Genomic DNA, 21,805 nt, shown 5'->3' on the forward strand with positions numbered 1-21,805 from the left:
TCTCCACTCCTCTACTTGTTGCAGAATACCTTATGCCACCAGACTTGAAATTCTAGACCTAGAAAACCTAGAACTACGCCGCCTTCGGTCCGATCTAAGTATAGTATATAAAATCATACATTGCAATGTCCTACCTGTCAATGAATACTTCAGCTTCAACCATAACAATACAAGAGCAAACAATAGATACAAACTCAAGGTTAATCCCACCAAACTTGATTGCAGGAAATATGTCTTCAGCAACAGAGTGGTCAATGTCTGGAATACTCTACCTGACTCTCTGGTTTCTTCCCCAAACCCCCAAAACTTTAACTTTAGACTGTCTACTATTGACCTTTCCTAAGAGGTCTGTAGGGGGCGTGCATAAGTGCACCAACGTGCCTACTGTCCCTGTCCTATTGTTTTATTTTTTTATTTTTCTTATATGTATCCATGTATTCATAACTATGTTTTTACTTATACCTATTATCTTGTAAGCAATTGACAAACCAAATAAAAAAATAAAAAAATAAAAAAAATCATTTTACCAATGATCTCTTCAGAGAATAGTGTCGGATTTTGAATAGTGTGATCTGGCTTTGAAAATTTCTTGGCCATAAAAATTAGCAACCTTGGGATACTTACTCCAGTTTAGCAATCTTGGGATAATAGTTTATCATGAAGTTTAGTATAATCTCAGCCCATTGTACTTCATTAAGAAGATATGAAGATAAAATAGTTTCCAAAGAAGTACAAAGTCAATTTACTACCATGTTTCTCAACATCAGCAACATTATGATGTTGGACTTCAACTCCTAGAATTCTTCTAACTAGCATTTCTTGTTTTCTGCATATAGAGAGTTGAATTCCACTACTCCCCTTCCTAGTCTTATTGCAATGTAATGGGGATTATAGAAAAGGGATTGGATTCTAGTTTAGGTCGAGCTGCGTGTGGAGAGCTTATACATACTTTGCTTTCAGTTATATGTTGGAATGCAGTTTACTCAATACTTTTTTCCCTGATACCATGTGAGTTTTTTCACTGCACTGCTGTCAGACACACATGGAGAAGTTACATGGAGTGCTATCGTAGCTATTCTAATCCCATGTTGTTTTTGTGTCTCAAAAGTCTCTACATTATGCAACTTAGTAGTAACTAGATTCTGCTTCACTTCCAAAGTTACACTAGATGATTGGCCATGAATGCTAGTGGCCCAGGATATCCTCTAGCCTCTCTCTATGTGGGTGATCTTCATCCAGATGTGACTGAAGCTATGTTGTATGAGAAGTTTTCACCTGCTGGATCCATCATGTCCATCAGAGTTTGTCGAGATGTTTCCACACGACGATCTCTAGGTTATGCTTACATAAATTTTCAACAGCCTGCTGATGGTAAGAACTTTCTTTGCTTGGTTTAATGTTAATACTGTACATTATTGGAATACATACTAAAATACACTTTCTTTTACTATTTTCCCCCAACTTGTTTGTCTTTAAAAGCTTAAGATTTTCTGAGAGAATGTGGTTTCCTCTTTAGTCTTCTTTTCCTTTTTCAGATGGAGAAGGAATGTAATATCCTTTTCAGGGCTAATAACTTTAAACTAATGTTTCATATATGCTTTATATAAAGATTTCTTATGTTTCATAATTGTATTAACACTCAGACTTGCTTATCTATTTTTAAGGGTAACATTTTTATTTCCTCAGTTCTAAGGACAGTCTCTGCTCTTTCGTTAGTAATCTGATCTATTTCAATCTGAAGAAATGGGAGAACTGGTGCTTTTAATTTTTTTAAAAATGATAAAAAATAATATTGTCAGGAAGCAAGTGCTGAAATAAGGACTACCTCTTTTACTCATAATCTGCAAATGTTAAATTTTAATGCACAAAGTTGGTCCTTATGGATTTTATTAATGGTCTTAGACACCAACAATGAATCAAATATAAATGTTAATGATCATAAATTCAACCTGTCAACCTCATTTTAAATTAATAATTTCTGACAAGGCCTTTGTTTCCCAAATTAATGTCTGAAACTTCAAATTGAACATGTGCAATTTAAGCTTTTCTTCAGAAAACAAAGTTTTGTTACCCTGTTTCCCCGAAAATACCACCTACCCTGAAAGTAAATCCTAGCTTGATTTTTACATGTGCGTCCAATATAAGCTCTACCCCCAAAATAAGCCCTAATTAAGATCCCACTCGAGTGCACAGGTAAAAATTAAGATAGGGTAGGGATGGAGAGTGGAGCTGCCCTACTACTTACCTTTGGACAGTTGTAGCCAGGCCTTACACACCCCGACACCTGCCTTGCTGGGCCATTTCTTCTGTAGCTGGCAAGGCTTTCTTGAAGGCCTCTGTAGCTGATAACAAAGCTTTGGATCAATCTGGAGCTCTGTTATTGGCTGCAGAGGCCTTCAGGAATGCCTTGCCGGCCGCAGAAGAAATAGTTCCTGAAGGCCTCTGACAGTGAAAAAGAGGCCAGGAGGTGATGCATGCAAGTGAGGTTAGTCAGTGGATGACGTCCCCTGAAAATAAGACTTGTGTCTTTTTTGGTGGCAAAAAATATAAGACGGGGTCTTGTTTTCGAGGAAACATGGTAAATAAAAAATGCAACAAATATGCTACAGAAGGATATATTACATGTTAATCAGTTCTATATTACAGTTTTCATTTTGATTATTTTCAATTTAGGATTTTACTTGCAGACAACTCCGTGAAAACCAGTGATTTCTTAAACCCTTATGCCATCTCGTTTTCTTGGAGATAATGTATATTGGTAATTCTGAACTATTTGAAAAGTTAGATATTGGTGCATTGAAATTTGTGTTTCCCAAGTTTGTTTTTTGATTTATTGATAAAAGAATGTGCTTTTATTTTTTCTTCTTCAAGCTGAACGGGCTTTGGACACCATGAATTTTGAAGTCATAAAAGGTCGGCCCATTCGTATCATGTGGTCCCAGCGAGATCCCGGACTCAGGAAATCAGGTGTCGGCAATATTTTCATCAAGAATCTGGATGATTCCATTGATAACAAAGCCTTATATGATACATTCTCAGCTTTTGGAAATATTCTTTCTTGCAAAGTAGGTACAACCTTTTCAGAAATCATGAAATATAGTTCTATTTTTTTAATGATGATGTTGCATTTTCATTTGGAAGTCAGAAATATATTCATGTTTTTGTTACTTTTTCTTATCAATGTTCGGGCTGCAGTATCAATCTGTTATTGTTTAATGGCTTTCAATTTAACAAGACTTTCAATTATTTTGCCCTTGGGTAAAGCATCTAGATCAAACTTGCTATGTCACATTGCTGTCTCATGATGTTTGCGACATTTTCCCCATTCATGTAGCTGGAGTAGGCATGGCCTGCATGTGACACATCCATCCCACAGGCTGCCAATTTGACATCCCTGATCTAGATCAGAGGTCGCCAACCAGTGGTCCGCGAGAAAATTTTGGTGGTCCGCTGCACACCCGTGTCTGCTACAGGCATGATATTGGCAGCGGATGGACTGATGTGCGTAGGGAGGGAGGGTAGCACGTGGGAGATCACAGCATTGGAGCCCTTCCTGGGTGTTCCCTGGCCTGCGAGGGGGTGGGGGTGGGGAGGAAGGAACCTCTGAACTGGTCCTGGGTGGTGGGAATCTAATGTCCAGAGCCCAACAACCCACATGCTGAAGACCAGATTGCTGGTGGGGGGGGGGGAAATCCTGCAGTCTCCCTAGCAAACCCATGTCATGGCTGCTGCCTCCTGCCTCTGTGCATCGAGGAGGCCGAGCAGCAGCAGAAAGAGAATGGACCTCCTGAGCCACAGGTAGTGGCTGCCAGTGATGCCCTCAGGTGAAGATGTTGCGAGGGGGAGGCTTGACCCCTCCCCTCAGGAGCCACAAAGTGCTTGCTGCCCCTCTGGCAGCCGCCAAGCATCCTCCTGCTGTGCTTCTCTTCCTCCTCACCAGAAGCGTTCACATGCCCAGTGGGAAGGAGGAGGCTTGGCGGCTGCCAGAGGGGCAGCGAGTGCTTTGCGGCTCCTGAGGAGAATGGTTGAGCCTCCCCCTCGCAACATCTTCAACTGAGGGCATCGCTGGCAGTCGCTTGGCCTCCTTGATCCGCGGAGGCAGGAGGCAGAAGGCAACACCAGTTAAGAGGTTCCTTTCCCCCCACCCCCACCCCTTTGCAGGCCAGGGAACACCCAGGAAGGGCTCCAATGCTGCAATCTCCCGCGCGCTACCCTCCCTCCCCACGTGCATCAGTCCATCCGCTGCCAGTATCATCCCTGTTGCCCCACCTCTCCGCCAGCCATCTGGTCTTCAGCGTGTGGCTCGTCAGCCTCCAGACATCAGATTCCCACCACTCAGCACTAGTTCAGAGGTTCCTCCCCCCTCGGGGACGGAGGGGGGGGGCAGAAGAGAGAGAGGGAGGGAAGGAAAAGAAAGAGAGATGAGAGATCCCGGTGTTTTGTTTTCTGTGGGAAACAGGTCCAATGACTCTTTTGAGTATTTAAGGTTGCAGAAACAGGCAGCCAAGCTGTGCCTGAAGGACTGCATCTCATCAGCGGGAGTCCAGGCACTTCAGCGAATGGCATGCTGGATTCATGTTAGTGGTCTGCGGGATTTAAAATTATGAATTTGGTGGTCCCTGAGGTCCAAAAGGTTGGAGACCCCTGATCTAGTTTATTTCCCCACTTTCTGCCAGCATTTTTTTCAGGATGGGACAAGAGATGATGATTTCTCAGCTGTCAAAATTACTATAATGGCTCCAGAAGTGCAGCTGATTCTGAGGACAGAATTAGATTAGATTCAACATATTGTTTCCTCTTCTCCCTGGAATTGGGAGCTCCAGAACTATATAAACTGATATCTCTCCAAATATGCTTCCATTCGTACCCATGTAATCTCCATCCAGCATCAACAGTATATATTAGTTGGAGATTATAGGACCTAAAGCCAACATTCTTAGGTTAAGCAGGTGATAGCTATTATTCTTAAGTCCTGGGAACTGGGAATATAAAAGTCAACTGGGAAGAACTGGGAATATAAAAGGCAAGTGGTGGACTGATGATCAGTTCCAAGTTTTGATTGGCCTCATTTTCTTTCATCTTTCTCTTACATTTCTTAACAGGTTGTTTGTGATGAGAATGGATCTAGGGGTTATGGCTTCGTCCATTTTGAGACCCAGGAAGCAGCAAATAGAGCAATTGATACAATGAATGGAATGCTGCTAAATGATCGCCAGGTGTAAGTGGAAGCCTGAGTAGATCTTTTTCTTCTTCCTAGCATTTTCCCGCAGATGCAGGGTCCACTTTTTGGATTATTGAAGGCCACTTTGAGTGGTCAGCTGCATCTCTGGGGCGCAGGCCTGTGGCTTGCATGTCTTTGTTGATGGTGTCTTGCCACCTCTGTTTTGGATGCCCGCGAGGTCACCGACGTCTACTTGGTAGGCTGTCTTGGCAATGGTGGAAGGTCCTGTACTCTGGACATATCCATACCATCGGAGCTGGACTTCTCTCATCTTCTCTGTAATTGGTACCACACCAAAATGGTGTCAAATGGTGTCAGGAAGCCTGAGCAGATGGTGCAAGCTATTATTTTCTGTGTATCCTTTAGAATGGGAATAACCTGCAATTCTATATAGTTTAAAGAAACAGTCGTGTCTTGGTGGTAAATGTGTGCTTTGAATGTATAAGATCCAGGTTCAGTTCTAGGATCTCCTGGGAAGCAACTGTCTGAATCTTTGAAACTTAGGAGATCCATTATTAGTCAGGGCCAACAGAGTGAAGTCAAATAGGTTTACTAGGCTAAATACATCAATCAGCACAAGGTGTTTTCTATATCTTGGAGTGGCTACTGTAGTATTTTGCCTGGGAGTTTACTTTCAACTCACAATTGGGATCAGGTTTTAGATCAGCACTTTTAGATCAGCACTTTTAGAACTTTTAGATTTTTGATCTTTTAAATCAGAAATAGCCCAAGGCAATAGGTGGCCCACAACCCCTGAATGTGGCCCCCCGATTCTCTGTACAAGCTGCCATCAGATTTCAATTCAAAGTGCATTGAAAGAAGGGAATCATGAAATAAAAGGGGAAAGTCATTTTATAATACTGAAACTTTAATATTAAAATTAGCTTTCATATTGGTTTCACAGACATTTTAATAATAAATCACCGGGAATAAGGGTTTACTACCAAAAGCCGACTAGGATCCTTGCTTGAATGCTGCAGATATTGTTTTAGATTCTTTTAAAATATCAGATTATAATTTTTTTAACTGATGTTGTACATCTTAAAATCATTCTACATATTTGATATAAAATATGAATGTAGCCAAAGCATTTTTTATTCTTCCCTTTTATAATAATTTAAATCTATGAAGCAACATTCTTAAACTTACTTACTTTAAATTACAGGCTTTTTTTTTGCTTTTTAAAAAGTTGACTTTAAGGTATTGCACACTTAGATACATTATTTTTAAGGGTGGGATATGGATTTTAAAAATATATGAATTTTTTAAAAAAAATCTCAATTTCTTTATTTAACCTCTGGATTCCCCTAAAGCAGTGATTCCCCAACCTTTGCAGCTTGGAGGCCCGGCTGGAGAGGAGGAGAGGGGAACTGGGCCACACTAATGATGGGTTGGTGTGCACGCACACAGCTTGACTTGCACTAGCAACAGGCTGGCATGCATGTGTGTGATTGCCCTCTGGCCTGCTGCTTGTACAAGTTGAGCTTTGTATGTGCGCTCCAGCCAGCCACTCATGCGGCCCAATTCCGAATAGGCCCTGGCCTGGTAGTGGGCCACAGCCCAGAGATTGGGGGCCACTGCCCAAACATACCAAACATACCAAAGCATACACCCTGCCTCTTTGTGAGGTTTATCAAAAATTGGCTTCTCAAAAGATTCACTTGAGAAGACAAAGCTTTGGCTTTGCCCAAAGAAGAAGCTGCTCCAGATGCATAACTTGTCAGCTGAATAAAAGAGAGTAGGAGGTCTCTTGTTCTGCCCTTGCAATACCCTTTTAAGAGATGGCTTCACATCTCCTGTCTTGACCCTGCAGATTTGTTGGCCACTTTAAGTCCCGCCGAGAGCGTGAAGCAGAATATGGAGCCAAAGCAATGGAATTCACTAATGTCTATATTAAAAACTTTGGAGAGGACATGACTGATGACAGGCTGCAAGAAATATTCTCAAAATTTGGTAAGGGTAGCACTAAAAATTACTGCTTATAAAATAAGGGGTGTGAGCATAAGTTTAACAGCTTAGCAAAATAGCAATAGCATTTAGACTTTTTACCATTTCACAGTGCTTTACAGCACTCTCTGAGCAGTTTACTATGTCAGCATATGGCCTTCAACAATCTAGGTCCAAATTTTACCAACCTCAGAAAGATAGAAATCTAAGTCAACCTTGAATTGGTCATGATTGAACTGCTGGCAGTTGGCAGAGTTAGCCTGCAATAAGGCATTCTACTGCACCACCATGGCTTAGATGCTGCTTCAGTTTTTTTGTGCAGACGATACAGCCAGTAGTGTACCTACTTCCACATAGGTAAAAATATTCAATTGCTAAGTAAACATTTGAAATCATAATCTAAGCCATAAGGGTACAACAATTCTTCATCTGATTAAGGATATATTTTGGGAAGTTTTCCCCATCTGTTGCTGTTCAGATACAATACTCATCACCTCCCCCTAATCCTTTTGAATTCGTCAATTATCCCTAAGGAATGAAAACTGATAACCATTATATCTGGAGGGTACAGAATTATGGAAAGCTACATTTTGACATATAAACTAGTTTTAAAATGGCTTCCCTTTTTGAGTTAGAAATTTCTTCCCTATAATTATATCAGAACACCTGACCTATTAGTCCTGCGCTATCTAGCAAAAGTGGATGCACTTGGTAAGAGAAAGATTTCATTGTAAGATACATAAAATGATAAGGATGCCTAGTATTTAGAAGAGAATAGCTTGATTTGTATGGCTAACCATCTGATTTAAGCAACTCTGGGTCACTCAAACTGCCATGAAACAAATTTGAATTTTCTACTGCAGAATTTGAAGACATGAAAAATACCTCCCAGAGTAAAATTTCTCTATGAGCCAAAGGTTTAAATATAATAGAAGAATGTGGTACTTATTGGCATGTATCCATTACTATCCATGAATGGAGCTAAATACCTTGTGCCTCAGCGCTCCATGAAAACCTTCTTTCTTGTAGTATTAGCCTAAAAGTTTTTGTTCTACTTCCAGGAAAAACTTTGAGTGTCAAAGTCATGATAGATAATACTGGCCGCTCAAGAGGATTTGGTTTTGTCAATTTTGAGAAGCATCAAGATGCTCAGAAGGCAAGTTGATCTTTATTCTCAATCTTCCTTTCTCTGTTAAAGAGTAAAGCTAGGAGAAAAGATTTGGGGGATATAATAAGAATTTAAGAGTCTTTTTTTAAGCCAGTGTCTCGTCATAGATTGAACTAGTTTTCCAATTATTTCCTCAGGCTGTGGCAGGATAGCATTTCATCCTTTGGCTAGTTCAGAATAGGCCTTGATTAAAATAATAAATGCAATTAGTGTGTGACTTACAACATTTCATTTAGTGACTCTTTGAAGTTATAAGAGCACTGAAAAAAGTTACAACTGGTCCTCACACTTACAATTGTTGCAGCATCCTCATGGTGACATGATCAAAATTTGGGTGCTTGGCAACCAGCAAGTTTTAGGACAGTTTTAGAGTCTGAGTATCATGTGATTGTCACCTGAGATCTCAAGGACTTCTGACAAATGAGATCAATGAGAAAAGCAAAATTCACTTAACACTGCATTTTTCATTTAACAACTGCAATGATTTGCTTAACAAACATGGTAAGAGTTATAAAATGGTATACAACTCACTTAACAACCTGCCTTGCTTAATAATGGAAATTCTGATACCAGTTGTGGCTGTAAGTCAAGGACTACCTGTACTGAAATGATAAAGTATGAGGTGATTTCCTGTGAAATAAATTTACAGCCTTGCCTGTCACCTCTTCTCACCGCAGGCCGTTGAACAGATGGATGGAACTGAGATCAATGACCGAACAGTATTTGTTGGCAGAGCCCAAAAAAGGATGGAGCGACAAAATGAGCTGAAGCGTAAATTTGAACAAATCAAGCAGGAAAGAATGAACCGATATCAGGTAATATGAGCTGAAGGCAAAGTATGGCTGGCACAGAACCATTGGATGTCTTTTAAAAATCCCACATTCTGTTGTTGACTCCAAAATACACCTCTACTAGAATGAATGGCCTGGATGAAGGGACAGAGATAACAATAGCACTTAGAGTTATACACTGCTTCACAGTGTTTTACAGCCCTCTCTAAACAGTTTACAGAGTCAGCATATCTCCCAACAATCTGGGTCTTCATTTTACCGACCTCAGAAGGATGGGTTAACCTTAAGCCTGGTGAGATTCAAACTGCCAAATTACAGGCAGCTAGCAGTGAACAGAAGTAGCCTGCAGTACTGCATTCTAACCACTGTGCCACCGAGGCTCTTGATGAAAGAAACAGGACCAGGAGGGGGAGTGAGAGAAGGAAAATTGAACTAAATTCCCCTTTTCTACTAAACGATCTCAAATGTCCTGTCTATGGCTGGCAATGATTCTTCATCTTGTTGACTCTGATTTGATTCAGTCCCACAGTTACATATTTTATTGTGAGTTTTATTACAGTAACATTCTCCATTCTCATACTCTGCCCCTTTTCTATTATATACTGGGACTTATTGAACAGAAAGATGGAATAGATTTGAGTCTAAGTAACTATTGTTGGCGAATCCAATACTTGGGATGTTTTCTGATGAACCTAGCAGTATGGTTCACTCTGCTGTGCTGCTTTCATTCAGAAAGAGGCAGTTGGGGAATGGGGATTGCTTGAAGAAAGAATGGACTATAGATTTGGAAGTTTCTGAACAGCAAGTGTCAGGTTGTTACTAAATAAGTGTAGTGATTTCTCTCGTCTTTTTATGCCTTTTGAGCAGAATGTCTTTTCCCAAGAAAAGTTCCCAAACTGTGGACAAACCTCATTTTCTTGTATTTTCTCTACTAAGTTGGACTGAGTTTCCTATTCTGCAGGTTCCTTGCTTCATGCTATAAACTCTAAGGTATATATTTTGCTCAAATAAAAACCACAAATGTTGGCAAGATGTAACTGGATTAAAAGCTAACAAATACAGTAGTTTAAAAAACTTTTTCTAGAGGCCAATTCTGTCATGCTCATCCATATAGACATATAGGGATTAATGGATACTCCTGTTTTGAAAATGTACGCTTTGATTACCCCAGAAAATGCTCAATCAAGATTCAAATGAAGTTTCTCATATTTCTCAAATGGGGAACTTTTCAGTTAATTGTTTTTTCTGGTAATTAGTTCTTTCTTATCTTTGTTACATGAAAAGTATGTGTAGATTATTGTAATCCAGGAGTCAGGAAGAACTTGGGGGTCATTTGAATAAGGACTACTTACAGTATCTAGGTGGGCCTTTCTAGCCAGTTATTCTACTTTTGTAAAATATGAACATGGCTACACAGCTTAGGACTTGGATATCTATTGACTGCCTTCAACTTGTGGCTTCCATCCCATTCATTAAAATTGGGAAGGGTGGACTCTTTTCAGTTCCCTTCTCTTAAGGAATGACATCTTTAGAGACCTTAAGATTCAGCCTTCTCAGTGGCTATCCTCATCCTTGGGAACAGCATTCTTCTCAAGATTAGGTTTGCTCCCATCTCATTGTTTTTTTCCAAAACAGTTAATATTTGATTTTTCCTGAAAGGGGTGTGATTGATTGATAATTAAATACATCAATATAACAATTGGATGTTATAATTGATCCCCGATTGCTGTTATTCTGTTTTGTTGCATATTGTCATTGCTATATTAGTATTGCATTGTTTCTTCTGGTTGTAAGTAGCTTTGACCCTAGCAAGATGTAAACTGTAGTAGATATAAGCAACTAGGGAACAAATTCAATAAAAGTAACATGTAATCTAGATTTAGGTACTGGGTAAATGGCAAATAATAGAAGTTATCATAGGACAATATTAAGTTCACTTCATGAATTTGAAAGATAATATCTAGGGTAGCCCCTCCCACAAGGGATGTCTTCTAGATATTTTCAACTATAACTAAATTTACCTTTGACTAACATGGCTACTCATCAGATAAAATCCTAATCCTAAACCCTAGATACTGCTCTTGATAGCACGTAAGATTCTTTCAGACTTATGATGCTGGATGATGTCACTTATATGTATATATTCATTACAAAACTCTTTATCTTAATATTGTTTATAGTGAAGAGGAAAAAATGGCTGTGCTTGTTTGCTTTCAGGGAGTAAACTTGTATGTAAAGAACTTGGATGATGGCATTGATGATGAGCATTTGAGAAAAGAATTTTCACCCTATGGAACCATCACAAGTGCTAAGGTTAGATTCTAATACCGGAGTATCTTTGCATTTTTGATGTGGATGCTTGCTAGTTGTTCTCACCAACTGAAAATAGTACTGGGCTTCATCCTTTCAGAATGCAGTTTGAACTTGTTTCACAATTTGATTTACCAAAACCATGTGAATGTTTTAAGATCTAGGGCTGCATAATATGGAAGGCATAATAATCACAGGGGCTCTCACTTGCAGTGCAGTCCATTACCATTCTCCCTTCTTAATTTTTTAAATGATTTATTTATTAATATGCTTAAACCACTCAATAACCAAAGCTCATTTTATGACACCATCAGTTTCCATGTAATTATAATTAATTACCCCACTCTATGCCTTGTATTTCTGCAGTAATTCTGATTGCTATGTTTTTTATTTAAAATATTTTAATCTAATCTTTCTGTCTGAAAGCATAAAACACAAGAATTGTTTTGTACAGTTATTGAATGCAGAGGGATGGCAAAATGGCTTATTGATACATATAAGATTATCTATTCTATTATCCAGTAGAACCAATTCCTGCAAATTCTCTTTCTCTCTCTGTATGTGGATGGGTGTATGTGGATGAGTAGGAATATTATGCAATCTTGAAATAATAAACCAATCTAATACATTGATTACTGTGGGTTAGAAGCTATGTAACAGGTTGGGCACAGTATAATATGAAGCTTGTAATAAGGGCTGGAGAAGGACATTTAGAATTGAATCAACTAGCGTCATTTCCCTGGTATATAATGTTCCACCAGCAAGGCAGATTCTAAAGCTGGTGCATCTTCAAATCTGTTCTGCAGTTTTGGAAAAAATCTGAGACTTCTGCTTGGAGAAGACTGAAGAGAAATGTTCCATATTGTTGGATATAGCTCTTAGCTTTCAATTGAAAACAAGAATTTAAATTAGAGTTTTAATATTTTCAAACTTTCTTAATTGCCACTGTTAATATAACAGAAGAAAGCTGTTAAATATATGACAAGAAAGCAAGTGTATTAACAGTATTTTTAGTTGCATTTTGTGCAATGATAACCCCAAATCAAAAATAACTTTGTTGTGGCTTCATCCCTTACTCTGATGTACTGGGAATCACTACCTTTTGTAGCCTTTATACATAGCCCACCAGGGATGGGATTCAATTTTTTAAAAACCTGGTTCTGTGGGCGTGGCTAGGTGGACGCGGTCATGTGACTGGGTGGGCGTATCTTCTTTTTTTGCAGCGCCCTCCCTGGGTTTTTTTGCCTCCCGGGCCTGAGGGAAGCCTCCTGGGGGGGGGGAGGTGCGGTTGCTCCCAGGAACCTTCCCTGGGGCCCAGGAAGGCAAAAAATGGAGCACAGAGGGGCATGCAGCACCCCCTGTGCTCCATTTTTGGGCCTCCTGGGCCTCAGGGAAGCCTCCTGGGGGGGGTGTTTTTGTTTCCAGAAAGCTTCCCTGGGGTCCAAGTGGCAAAAAGGGGCAAGGGGGCGCATAGCACTCTCCCCAGCCCATCCCTCGTGCCCCCTTTTGCCTCCTGGGCCTCAGGGAAGCCTCCTGGGCAAAGCAGTAAGACAGCAAGGAGGATCCCGGCACAGCTGATCATTGGAACAGCTGATTGTTGGGAGGGGGAAAAAGAAATACCTTAAGGAGTGACTGGGCGGTGGAGAATGCAGTCAGCGATGTTGGGTATGCATGCGATGTTGCCCATAAGGACTGACTGGGTGGGGAGGGGGGGCAACCGGAGAGGGGCGGGGTCAGCCAGAGACACGATTTGCCAGTTCCCCAAACCGGTAGAATCCCACTCCTGTAGCCCACCTTCAGTATGCCAAATGTGAAGTTGTGTAATCTTAATCCATACAAACTGTGTTTAAAAGCTTGTTTTTCCAGAGTTTGGAAAAGTTGACAATTGGTTCATTCTCTTTGGTCCCTTTCTCTTTCTATGCATGGGGTGTTTGCAGGTTGTGGTAAAACAAATCAAGATGACGGCCACAGAAGTGCTACTGATGCTCAATGGGCTTTGTTTTATTTTTCCATTCAGGTAATGACGGATGGCGGACACAGCAAAGGTTTTGGGTTTGTATGTTTTTCTTCCCCAGAAGAAGCGACCAAGGCTGTGACAGAAATGAATGGACGCATCATCAGCACTAAGCCTTTGTATGTTGCCCTCGCCCAACGGAAAGAGGAGAGAAAAGCCATTCTCACTAACCAATACATGCAGAGGATGGCCTCCATGAGGGCCTTTCCCGGGCCTCTGCTGTGTTCCTTTCATCCTTCTGCTGGCTACTTCCTGCCCTCAATTCCACAGGTAAGACCTATAAGAATACCATTTCCATTAAAGATACATAAATAAAGTTAACAGCATTTGACAGCATAGAACTCAAGGAATAGGAAAACATTTCTCCCTCGAGATGCATATTTTAAAATGGGCCATCAGGCATCAGAATCAAATGTATACCTGGGACATGTGAATGATTAGGGTGGACTACCTTTTTTTCCAATCTGGGGACTCTATTTTGCCTTTATGCCTGCCCGGGGGCACAACAGTGTGTGTCATGGCATCACCAGGTAGGCTGGGCAAACATTTGGGAACTTTTTGTTTGTTTGGGGGCCAGAGATGGGAGTGAAATGCATTCTCTTTAATCTTCACAGAGAGATAAATGATTTATCTGATCCTTACAATAGTACAATAAAAAAAACGGGGGGAGATTTTTGGTACCAAGTTAGAATTTTGTTAATGCCTATCATTCTTATGGGGCATTATTTCCACAAGGTAATTATGCACCCTGTGAAGAGGTATTATTTTGGCTCTTCAAAACCTAATCAGGTTTATTTGAATGCCCTCAAATTCTAGTGTTATAAGAGAAGTCTGAAAAACAAGCTATGAATTGTTTCAAATAAACAAAGTGAATTGTTGCATGTGAAGAGGGGCTTTGTCATTGTTCATTCACCATGCTCTGTAGTCCAATACATTTGAAATTCACTAGGTTGACAACAGCTTTGTATAGTCATCTCCAGACAGTAACATTTTTCAGTTATGCATGTAACTGAAGCCTAGGTTGGGAAATAAAAAGAAGACAATAGCAAAATGTTTTCATATTTATTTCCATGAAACCTACCTGGATATGTTAATGAATTCATCCTCAATCACTGAGTTAGGTCTGAAATGGAGGCACCAGATTGGGAAAAAATTCTTAGATTTATAATCCTAGTGCAGATAGCAACAATCTATAACAATTGGAAGTACAAAAATAAAAACATCACAGAACTTATAAAATCCCCATTTTGGTTCCTTCATATGTTTCAAATTGTATGTATATATGTGTGTGTGTGTTTGTATATATGTATGTGTGTGTATTTCTGTATATGTGTGTGTGTGTAGTGTGTGTGTGTATGTGTATGTATGTATTTTGTTTATTTTGTCCATTTTGTTTAACAGAGAAATAACAAATGTTCTGATAGTCATAGGAAAAATCATAATTATAATAACAAAAATAATTGTTAACTTATTTATATTCAATAACTGATCTTTTACTTATGCATAGTAATAATCTTCCCTCTTCTGATTTCTATCTCTTATATCTAACTACTGGTAAAACATTTTTCCAATATTGTTCAAATACAATTCTCGCTGCTGTCAACACATGACAACACAACATATGTTTCAAAATATTAATGATATAAAAATAACTATCTTGTTAGTTTATATACATTGTCATACCACCTTCTCTTCTTTCTTCTCAGCAACAAGCTAGAGCTACTTTCTACAGTCCTAGCCCCGTTGCCCCGGTCCGCCCAGCCCCTCGCTGGAATACTCACTCTTGCAGGCCTCCTTGTGAGTTGAAATATGATTATCCAGAAAATATGTCTAAGAATGTAAGGAAATGAGGTTGCCCATGTGTGAAGTTCTTCCTTTAATGCTGGGGTGTCAAACTCGGTTTCAGTGAGGCCACATCAGAGTTGTGTTTGACCTTGGAGTTTGTCACCCCTGCTTTAGTGTCATGGTCTAGGACTAAGAAATGTTCTTAAAATAGCAACCAAACTATGATTCAAATATTGTGGGGTAGTGTGCATGGCTCGTAGTCTTAATTGTAAATTCAGTAATGAGAATGAACCAGAATTCTGGTATTAACTACTGCTATGATTTCATCCATAAATAAGGTTTCTGACTGAAGGTATTTAATTGTTGTTAGCAGCCTATCATGCAGCTACTCCAATGATAAGAACTAATGGACCCCCTCGCCGCCTCCTCTCCAACATCAGCACTATGAGACAAGCCTCAACTCAAGTTCCCAGAGGACCATCCACTGGTCAGAGAGTGGGTAGGTTTGGGGCTTTTGCTAGTACATCGTCCAGATGAATGCAACTTATATCTCTCAAGGGAATGGGTTTAGCCTTGGTTTTTGAATCATTGACTGGAAACGGAGGAAAGTGAACCTTAGAGTTTGCACAATAAATTCTACAATGTGCTACTTATTTCTTAACATAAAACCTAAGTTTTTGGAAGTCTGTTGCTGTATGATTGGAAAATATAGTCTGAGAATACAGTAGCATGTAATGCTAAATCTGGGTTTTGTTTTGGCTTACTGAGCAAGCCCATGAGGGTTAGCCAAAAGGAATGGGCTTACACAAAGCTAAAACAATTAAGACACATTATTGCTTTTAATACTAAGTGTAACCCAAGAAACTAAACTTATGGCTTAATTGAGCTAAATGTATTGACAGCAGACTGGTGAAAATGTAACTTCTTGGGAGCCTGCACTGGACAAAAGGCTCACCAAGAGTTTATGCCTAATGTAATCAATCTTCCCAGAATGTCATTGGGTATATCTTTCTACTTTTGTACCATGTATCATGCATGTGAAATCTGGCAAAGCTATTACAGATCTGTACCTTCCCAGGTTTGGGTGCAATATAAGAACTGTGCTATTTTAAAAGTTTTTTTTTTTAAAAATAAACATGTAATATTGTGGAACAATTAAAGCCTTTTTTCAAAATATTTCTGGTTTCATTCCAGTCAACATTGGAACCCAGACCACTAGTGCAAGACTATCCTCTTCTCCAACTTTCTCACGTGGTATCTCGCAGTACAAGTATTCTTCAACTGTGAGGAATGTCAACCCTTTGGGCGCAGTAACATCTCTGCCAATGCAACAGGTCTCTACTCTTCCATTCTGCAGTTAAAATACACACTTAGAAGCAGAACCTAACTACTCTTAGATGGGTTATTTTTGAGATAGTAAATTGGGCAAATTGTAGCAGAGAGATATAGAGATGGGATTCTGCTTTGGGAATGGTCTTTAAGTTGGATATCAGTGAGAACTCACAGAGAAACCAATGAGTCGGATCATTAGCCAGTTCATGTTTACACACTTGGTTGAACAGATAAAGTGTCCAGGTTACCAATAATATTCCTTTCCCGTGTTTCCCTTTAGATGGAAATTGGGAACACTACATTCCTGAAATTCCTAGTGCTATTATTACACTTAAAACACAAGATGGTTCCCTTCTGCATTTGATTACATGAAAATATACCTTGATTTTAAAAATACAAATATAGATTGAGAGGATGCTGCAAGATACTTTCAGTATTTATGGTGGTCAGAACATAGTGGCGATCTTTGGACAACAATGATTTATAGCAGCTTTCCATCCTTTAAGACAAGGGTCTTCAAACTTGGCAAGTTTAAGACTTGTTGACTTCAACTCCCAGAATTCCTGAGCTAACATGACTGGAGGAGGAATTCTGGGAGTTGAAGTCCACAAATCTTAAAAGTTGTCAAGACAACTTGCTTTCAGAAATTGAGGATCGGGTCTATGGCTTTCTGCATGGAAAGGAGATATTATACAACACTATCTTTTAAGTTAACTTAAGTTATATATTGATTATTGCATAGTTTACAGAAATCAAATATACTCTATTGTTTCTTCAATATGGCCAGAAGGAAGAATAAATTCTTCCACTGGATAAGATTTGAGTTGGACAGGTGCTTATATTAAAGCTGCTATATGAGTTTGCAAAGAGAAGAAAAGCTCTAACCAATGCATACTTCACAGAGAGTCATCAGTTCATATTAGTTGTTTAGTAGGAATGGAAGGGCTCTTCTCAGTGTATTTTGTTTCTTGGGCTTTAGGCTGTAGAACCAATCGTCCATGGACAGGAGCCTTTGACCACATCCATGTTGGCTGCAGCCCCTCCTCAAGAACAGAAACAAATACTTGGTGAGTGGTGTGCATCTTCTAGTAGGCAGCACTGTGAACTTCCCCCTCAGCCAGGACTTTTTCAGAGAAAAAGTTGTAATCAAATATTTTATGCTAACCATAGTTTAGCTTAGAAAACAATGTTTCCTAAAAAAATATATACTTCAATCTATCAGAATAGAGCAGGAGATTTTATAGTCCAAACCCCTTGATTATAGGGGACTATAGTCCTTGCTCAAGCAGGAGACTCTATACCATTTCAGGCAAAGGGCTGTCCAATTTCTTCTTAAAAACCTCCAGTGATGAAGCACCCATAACTTCTGAAGACAGGCTGTTCCACTGGTTAATTGTTCTCACTGTTACGAAGTTTCTCCCTAATTCCAGGTTGCTTCTCTCCTTGATTAGTTTCCATCCGTTGTTTCTTGTCCATGGACGTACATGTACTGCTTAACAACAGTACGTGGGACTGAAAACACTATTGGTAAGCAACATGGTTGCTAACTTTGATGTCATGTGACTGCACCAACTTATGACTGCAGTTCTGGCACTTCTGGTTGCTGAAATCATCAAAAGCCTTCCTGGTCTTTAAGTGCACTATCACGTGATCACAATTTGTGACTTTCTGCTATCTTCTCCATTGACTATCCTTGTCAGAAGCCAGTTGTGAAGATTGCAAATGGAGACCTTGAGATCACAAAACACCACAACCGTTGTACTTGCACGCCAGTTGCAAGTGCTTGAATTGCAATCACCTGACTGTAACACTCAGGTTGCAGCAGCAGCAACCAAAAAAGCTAATACAGTCCTTGGTTGTATAAACAGAGGCATATTAGTACTGCTTTATAAAGCCTTAGTAAGGCCACACCTGGAATACTGCATCCAGTTTTGGTCACCCCATTACAAAAAGGATGTTGAGACTTGGAAAACGTGCAAAGAAGAACAACCAAGATGATTAAAGGCCCGGATACTAAAACATGAAGAACAGTTGCAGAATTTGGGTTTGGCTAATCTAGAGCAAAGAAGGACTAGGGGAGACATGATAGCAGTATTCCAATATTTGAGAGGCTGCCACAAAGAAGAGGGGGTCAATTTATTTTCCAAAGCACCAGAGAACAAGAAACAACTTTTAGAAACTAATCAAGGAGAGAAGCAACCTGGAATTAAGGAGAAAATTCCAAAGAGTGAAGACAATTAACCAGTGGAACAGCTTGCATTCAGAAGTTGTGGGTGCTTCATCACTGGAGGTTTTTAAGAAGAGACTGGACAGTCATTTGTTGAAATGGTATAGGATCTCCTGCTTGAGTGGGGGGGGGCTGGACTAGAAGACCTCCAAGGTCCCTTCTAGCTCTATTCTGAGTGTGAATCTGACCACAGAGATGCTGCAATGGCTGCAACTATGAGGACCAGTCATAAAACTCATTCAGTGCCATCTTGGTCACTTAATGAATTATTGTTAAACAATGACTCCCTGTATTATGCTAGTTCTAAAATCTGACTGTCATAATGTTTTCTACAAATTATCTAAAGCTTTCATTTATTTATTTAGAAATTCACATGGCTACCTATCTGAAACAAGATAACTCTAGGCAATTCACAACAACATTAAATAAATACAGAATAAAGGAAACATTTAACTTCTTATACACAGTGCACATAACTTTCCATGCTCTTGCATTTGCTGAGCCAATTTCTATCCTAGCCAAAAGCCTGGGTGAAACCTTTACAGTTCTCCTAAAGCCCAATACAGAGGATAGCTTCCAAATCTCAGGAAAGCTATTGAAAAGACATATACATAGACTGATGGCATATGCAGTATTTTAGAAGGTTAGTTTCTTAGATGAATGCTCGACAATTCTGTATGTAGGACACGTACTTGTGTTGGAATAAAACCAGAATAAATCAAATTGTAGTAAAAAGATTGGGAGAGAGAGATATCTTTTAGCTGATAAGATGCAACTTCTTTTCTATTGCAAGAGATGAGGATTATTATCCAGTTATCTTCACAGGCTTAGCTCTCTAGTCTCACCCTTAATTATATGCTTTTGGCCACCATACTGTGGTGTCCTGGACTCAGTCTTTGTTGCTTTGTTCCTCTGCCCCAGGGCTTCTGGGCAATACAGATGCAAGAAATACTCTCAGGGAAAATTCTAGCTTCATGACTTAGTTCAGCGTCGCCCATGTGTACTTTATAGCAGGGGTCCCCAACCGCCGGTCCGCGGACCGGTACCGGGCCGCGGAAACAAGCCTTACCGGGCCGCTGGTTGCTGGGCGCCGCCATCTTTTTTGGTAAAAAGCAATTTTTCGCAAAAAGATGGCGGCGCTAGCGCTTCGTGAGCTTTTCCGGTAGAAAGCCATTTCTACCCGAAAAGCTCACAAGCGTGCGCCGCCATTTTTTGACGAAAATCGCTCCGGTGACGCCACCGGAAGTGATTTTTCGTAAAAAAATGGCAGCGCCCAGCTGACGCCGGAACCGGGCGCGGCGCCCAGCTGACGCCGGAACTGGGCCGCGGCGTCGAAAAGGTTGGGGATCCCTGCTTTATAGCATTTAGAACAGGGGACTCCAAACTTGGCAACTTTAGATTGTGGACTTCAACTCCCAGAATTCCTCAGCCAGCAAAGCTGGCTGAGGAATTCTGAGAGTTGAAGTCCACAAGTCTTAAAGTTGCCAAGGTTGGAGACCCCGATTTAGAATAAAGCAAGCAAAAGGGATGAAATTTTTACAGCGGGTACTGGAGAGAAAAGAGGGAGAAGTATTACCTTGGTGAAATCTTGAGTTTCCCAGTTTAAATCACCTGATAAACAAATGATAAAAGCTTACTACAATTAACTTCAATTTGTAATGCCTTTATGGGCAGTGTACGTAGAGGTTTTTTTTGATAACAGTGCAGAAGTTGTCTTCTGGGGTGTTTATGTCATTTGCTTAATGTAGCCTACAATCTAGACCAGTGATGGTGAACCTTTTTGGCACCGAGTGCCCAGATTGGAACGCGCATGCATGCGCATGTGGCGGAAAACTGAAGACCAGCCAGCTGGTGTCCTGCTTTTGGGGTCATTTTTGGCCTGGAAATTGCCTGCTTTTTGGCCATTTTCAGACAATTTTCAGGCCATTTTTCGTGCCAAAAACAAGTCGGGAAACGGTCTGTTTTTTTGGACATGTTCAGGCCATTTTCCGGTGCTCCAGCACCCACGAAGACCAGCTGGCTGGCATGCCATAACCCAGAAGAGCAGCTGACAATGGTGCACATTCCCACTGAGATGGGTCTGCGTGCCATCTCTGGTACATGGGCCATAGATTCACCATCTCGGGCCTAGACACTTCTTGGAGCCTACCTGTCTGAATTTAATCAGGATGAAATCTACTTAGTTTTTTGAGATCAGCCTAGATCATCTAATTATTCCTATCTAAGATGTGGTAATAGGACCGCAAAAACAACGGGTTGGCTGGTGTGTCATAGAATGTAAGAAAACATATGATAAATCAAGAAATCCTTGGTTAGAATCTTGTGTCTTCCAAAAATGTGATGTACGTGACCTTACCATGCCTTATAACACCCCTCTCCCAAAATAATCCAGAATATGTGGGCTAAGGGAACAATAGCCTGGCAGTTTGCAGATCAGAGTATCTATAGCTAATGCACCCAAAGCATTGTGAGAAATGAAATCTCTATCCAAATATTATTTATTATGGATATTTATAAAAACAAAAGAATGCTATATCTATTAGTGCAAACTATGTGTACACCTAAGAGATTATCACTTTTTCTATCTTTCTGTTTTACATTTTTGAAGAATTTGTCTTTCCCAAATTGGCAACTTCCAGATATTTTGGGACTTCAGTTCCCAGAAGTGCTTATATAGATGGAGGGCACCAGGCTGGGAAAAGCTGGTCTAGTCATTTGGTATGCAAAAGAATGATCAGTGTAACTTCTTGATTAGAAGTGACACATTTCTGAATAGCTAAGGTTGGGAGGCAATTTACAGTAGTTACTACAGTATTTCTCATTTTCTTATCTCTGATTGAGAAGGAATCTTTGCAGGATCTTATCCACCAAAACATTTAATGATGGTAAACATCAGAGGTGATATTCAGCAGGTTCTGACCAGTTCTGGAGAACCAGTAGCGGAAATTTTGAGTAGTTTGGAAAACCGGCAAATCCCACCTCTGACTGGAGTTTTTACAGTATCCTTCCC

The 21,805-nt window shown here is 40.1% G+C and overlaps 1 protein-coding gene across 1 annotated transcript in view; it reads left to right on the forward strand.

Annotated features, from left to right (window-relative positions):
* The first annotated feature begins 983 nt into the window (after positions 1–983).
* The window catches only part of LOC113410353 (embryonic polyadenylate-binding protein), a 29,629-nt gene continuing 8,807 nt past the window's right edge, over positions 984–21,805 (forward strand). The window contains exons 1-12 of the mRNA XM_026664879.2: positions 984–1,371; positions 2,872–3,065; positions 5,103–5,218; positions 7,035–7,174; positions 8,230–8,324; positions 9,014–9,151; positions 11,345–11,440; positions 13,455–13,721; positions 15,158–15,248; positions 15,607–15,735; positions 16,431–16,570; positions 17,548–17,635. Coding sequence (XP_026520664.1) covers positions 1,179–1,371; positions 2,872–3,065; positions 5,103–5,218; positions 7,035–7,174; positions 8,230–8,324; positions 9,014–9,151; positions 11,345–11,440; positions 13,455–13,721; positions 15,158–15,248; positions 15,607–15,735; positions 16,431–16,570; positions 17,548–17,635 — 1,687 coding nt within the window. The 5' untranslated portion in view covers positions 984–1,178. The remainder of the gene's footprint in view (positions 1,372–2,871; positions 3,066–5,102; positions 5,219–7,034; positions 7,175–8,229; positions 8,325–9,013; positions 9,152–11,344; positions 11,441–13,454; positions 13,722–15,157; positions 15,249–15,606; positions 15,736–16,430; positions 16,571–17,547; positions 17,636–21,805) is intronic.

This window comes from Notechis scutatus, chromosome 3 (assembly GCF_049901735.1).
Source record: "Notechis scutatus isolate UNSWTSFEM ecotype Mainland chromosome 3, rNotScu1.2, whole genome shotgun sequence".
NCBI lineage: Eukaryota > Metazoa > Chordata > Lepidosauria > Squamata > Elapidae > Notechis > Notechis scutatus.